Source organism: Morone saxatilis, unplaced genomic scaffold (assembly GCF_004916995.1).
Source record: "Morone saxatilis isolate NCDOM2014 unplaced genomic scaffold, NCSU_SB_2.0 Contig10, whole genome shotgun sequence".
NCBI classification, from domain to species: Eukaryota; Metazoa; Chordata; class Actinopteri; family Moronidae; genus Morone; species Morone saxatilis.
Genome location: NW_023339652.1, coordinates 42,276 through 46,253, shown reverse-complemented (window position 1 = coordinate 46,253; position 3,978 = coordinate 42,276). Strand labels below are relative to the sequence as shown.

At 37.8% G+C, this 3,978-nt stretch overlaps 1 protein-coding gene across 1 annotated transcript in view; it reads right to left on the bottom strand.

The window, feature by feature from the left end:
• Nucleotides 1-278: 278 nt before the first annotated feature.
• Nucleotides 279-3,978, bottom strand: part of cwf19l1 (CWF19 like cell cycle control factor 1) — an 8,894-nt gene continuing 5,194 nt past the window's right edge. The window contains exons 10-14 of the mRNA XM_035678071.1: nt 3,467-3,546; nt 3,174-3,383; nt 2,974-3,093; nt 2,788-2,885; nt 279-1,436 (exon numbers count right to left, since the gene is read on the bottom strand). Coding sequence (XP_035533964.1) covers nt 1,292-1,436; nt 2,788-2,885; nt 2,974-3,093; nt 3,174-3,383; nt 3,467-3,546 — 653 coding nt within the window. The 3' untranslated portion in view covers nt 279-1,291. The remainder of the gene's footprint in view (nt 1,437-2,787; nt 2,886-2,973; nt 3,094-3,173; nt 3,384-3,466; nt 3,547-3,978) is intronic.

Here is a 3,978-nt window from a genome sequence, read left to right as displayed (position 1 = left end):
TTTCTTTCTTTCTTACATAAATCATATTCATTCAGTTTGGTTTTACTCCATATTTTTCCCCTGGTCAACATTAAGCTGACTGCAACAGATGGTTTGTTACACAGAACCAGAAAAAATGTCTCAAAATCAGTAAATAAAACAGTAATATTGATTTCTGTCACCTTTTTCTATTGAATGCTTCACTAATGAGCCAAAATAATGTTTTTGAGTCCAAATATATTCATTTGATGTTAAATCTTTAATACTAAAATGATCATAAATGTAAATAAAAGTAGGATTTCTGCCTTTTATTGAACTTATGACAAACACGATGCCAGAAAACCCCAAAATGAGAGTTTAATTGTACATTTTATCATTTACAAAATACAAGAAACACATTTAAAAACAATTCTTACACTTAAAACAAAAGAGTCTCCATAGAAATGATAGAAAATGTTTGTGAGCTGCTGTTCAGGTTTGTACAATGTTTATTTATAAAGGTTTAGTCTGTGAGGATTAAAATTTTATTGTGAAAGGGTTCATCCTGCAGCTGAACAAACTGGAACATTGACAGGAAAAAGTAAAAGACCCAAAATCTTCACAAACAATCCAAAACAATCAGTTTTAAACACTTTATCACATTTGAGCTTCTCTCGCTGCTTTTTTGCCAGCAACACTTTGTGAATTTCAACTTCATGTTGATAAAGAAAAGACTCCTGTAATAAAAATAAAACGTTGTTGTGAAAGAAAACTTTATGAAAAATGTATAGAATTTAAGAAAAGCTTTTTTTAACTTACAAAACTGATAGTTCGCTGCTAATATCGGAGTTCCCTCCATCGCTTCACCCGCAAAAAAAAAACGGAACAAAACATTTGGGTACATTTAGAAATAACATGTATTTACTTTCTTACCGAGAGTTAGGCAAGAAGATCGATACCACTCTTATGTCTGTGTGCTAAATATGTAGCTGGAGCCAGCTTAGCTTAGCATAAAGCTGGGTAACAAAAGGTAACAAATCCACCTACCAGCACTTCTAAAGCTCACTGATTACAGAAACAAGATATAAGATGTTAAATAGTTAGTTTTAGACATGTTGGACACAGATGGTTCCAGGTGTTATGCTAAGCTAAGCTAATGGGCTGCTGGTTGTAGCTTCACCACATATGCAAGTGTGGTATCAATCTTCTCGTCTAACCTTCGGCAAGAACGCGACAACGTGCGTTTCTGAAAACGTCAAACTATTTGTTTAAGGATGTCTTGTAGAACAAAAACAACAACACCGAAACAACAAACAGCGATTGTGGGATAGTTTTAGTCTTCCCAGGCGAAGTCGAACGGCTGGAAACTGTCTCTTAGCTGTTTGCAGCTCTCCTCCTCTTCCTCTCTGCTCTGTTTACACTCTTTCCAGTCTGCTCGAGTCGGGATGTTCAGCAACGCGTCGCTGGCCAGAACCTCCCTACAAACACACAAACATCTGTATTATATAGTTCATAAGGCAGCAGGTTACAAACACTGCAGGTGTGCTGGGAAATACATGACTGCTTCACTACAAGGCCTAAAGTAAGTGACCATACGATCCTAAATAATTCAGACAGGTTTGACATTACAGGCGGAGGTGAGGGAAGTTAATATTCACTCTGCTCTTCTGTAATTTCACACATTTTAACCATCAGGAAATTACAGTCTGTAATGGACATGGACATTTACTGGATCACGTCTCTCAGGGAGGGGCACTCGTCTGTGATTTTTAATCCCGTCCGGAGCGCATAAGTGGGTAATTTTTCACCTCCACCCCAGTAATTATTACAGCTGAAATTACCTCCTGTTTTTTCTGGAACCCACTGATCCCGTCATGTAAATCCTGTTCCGAGCAACTTCCTTGTGGATCTCTGAGGTTTTTATTCACTTTATATATTTTTTTTAATCAACCAAGTATGAAATTTGACTTTTGTGCGAAAATGGAGGAACTCAGATATATTTTTTGCTCATCTGATATAGTTGGAAACATGCCAACACCAACATATAGTGGGGGAACCAATGTCAGCTTAGTGCCTAACTGTCTTCTGAGCCCCATTTTTAAGCCTATATTCACATTTTTTGGCAAACTGACGCCATTAAAAGTAAGCTGAATTAGCCGTTAGCAGCTCCTGTTTGCAGTGTATTTATAGACAGACAGACAAATATCACCGGATTACTTTGAGCCTGAAGAAAACTTTAAAATGTGATAATTCTCAGGCAAGTTCTGAGCTTGAGACGTAATTACGTAACATTTTTTATTATGTAATCATATCCTACGGTCATTATAAACTATTGATGAACTAGGATTGTTTTTAGAATACGGATTAATATCAGACAATAATAACTAATAAAGTATTTTCTTAAATCTTTAACTTTACATTTAAGTTTGTATCTTTCATAGCTGATTTTCCCGCTGCAAGAGTTCAAATCAAGCAGAATTTATTTTATTGTACAGAAAATTCATCTTCTAGCGTATTAAAAGGAGATAAAATAAAATGAAAGTTTTCCAGGACAATGTTGATTATTTCCAGGATATTTTGTAATTTTAATCAATTCTCAGGCTTTTCCATGATTGGTGTCTAAATTTCCAGGTTTTCCAGGACGTAGGAATCCTGTGCAGTGCTTTTACTTTTAAGTAATATTATGACCTGCTAGTTTTTAGGTTGTAACCTTTGTTTTTTTTACATTATTTCTCTCCCTGCTGTTCTTTATTTGTATTTACTTAATTTTTATTGTTGTATTCATTTTGTATGAAAGGTGTTGTATAAATAAAGTTTTGTGCTGCTTACCTTCCAAACTGCAGAGGAAAATGTTTCTGGATGCGGTAGTAGAGTTTCTCCCCCGAGTCCAACTCCACGTAGAAGTACGGAGTCCCTGGAGGAGCAATCTGAATACACACAGTTTTAATATTGACTTTATCGTTTTCAGCTGTCACCTACAGTGTGTGTGTGTGTGTGTGTGTGTCGTATACGTACCTGTTTGAGGTCGGTGTGTTGAGGAATCTCCATCAGCTCCATCTGCTGCTCCTGAGCCTGGACCATGAACGCCTCCTTGATGTCCTCCGTGGAGCAGCGGTCCAGCGGCACCGGGACCACCTGAACAGAAAACGTGCCTCTTTTCAGCAACGTTGGTGAATATTTTATACTTTTAAAAGGACATCTTGAGTGTTTTCTACCTGCAGCTGCAGGTGTTGGCTCCTGTAGTTCCTCTCAAACACCACGCAGCGCTCCCCTTTGCTCTTGTAGAAGCTCTTCAGGGCCGACTTGTACTTCTCCATCTCCTCCACCACATCCGAGCTCAGGTCCACCACGGACTGGTAGTGACCAATGGGGAGGATCAGCATGTGGTGAGGAGTCAGGCCGCCTTTCGCCATCGCCAGGTAACACTGTGAACAGAAAGTGTGACTTACTATCATATGACGCTGTCAGTTGAGGCCCTGTGTATTTAATGTCCACTGTATGAACTCACATGTGTTCCTATGCTGATGACGAGGTGTTTCTCCACCTGAGGACTGGCCAGACAGAACCAGCAGGGACCAGTGGGCTGAGCTGCAGCAATATAGAGAGGAAATATTAAAGAAAACCACTCAATCTGGTAGTTTATTTGCACCATTTCTACCATTTTAGCACGCTAAAGCTCCATGTTAGTCCTTTCTTTGTGTGTGTGTGATGTTTGTTTCTATTTAAAATTTCAATCTCAAATAAATAAAGCTGAGTTTGGTGCATTTTCATCTGTTTTTCTTGTGTTTTTAGTGTATTTTTCATGTTTTTGTAAATTTTTCATGACTTTAGAGTGTTTATTTTTTATTTTTCATGCTTCTCTTGTGTTTTAAGTGTATTTTTTGTGCATTTTTCATGTTTTTAGTGTGTTTTTCATTGGGTTGAGCTGGAACCCTAAAGCATACCCTGCTTTATGGTCTATTTTACTCTAAATGGGACCATCAGTTACTAAATGAACTTTATGCTGTATGGAAGAAGACT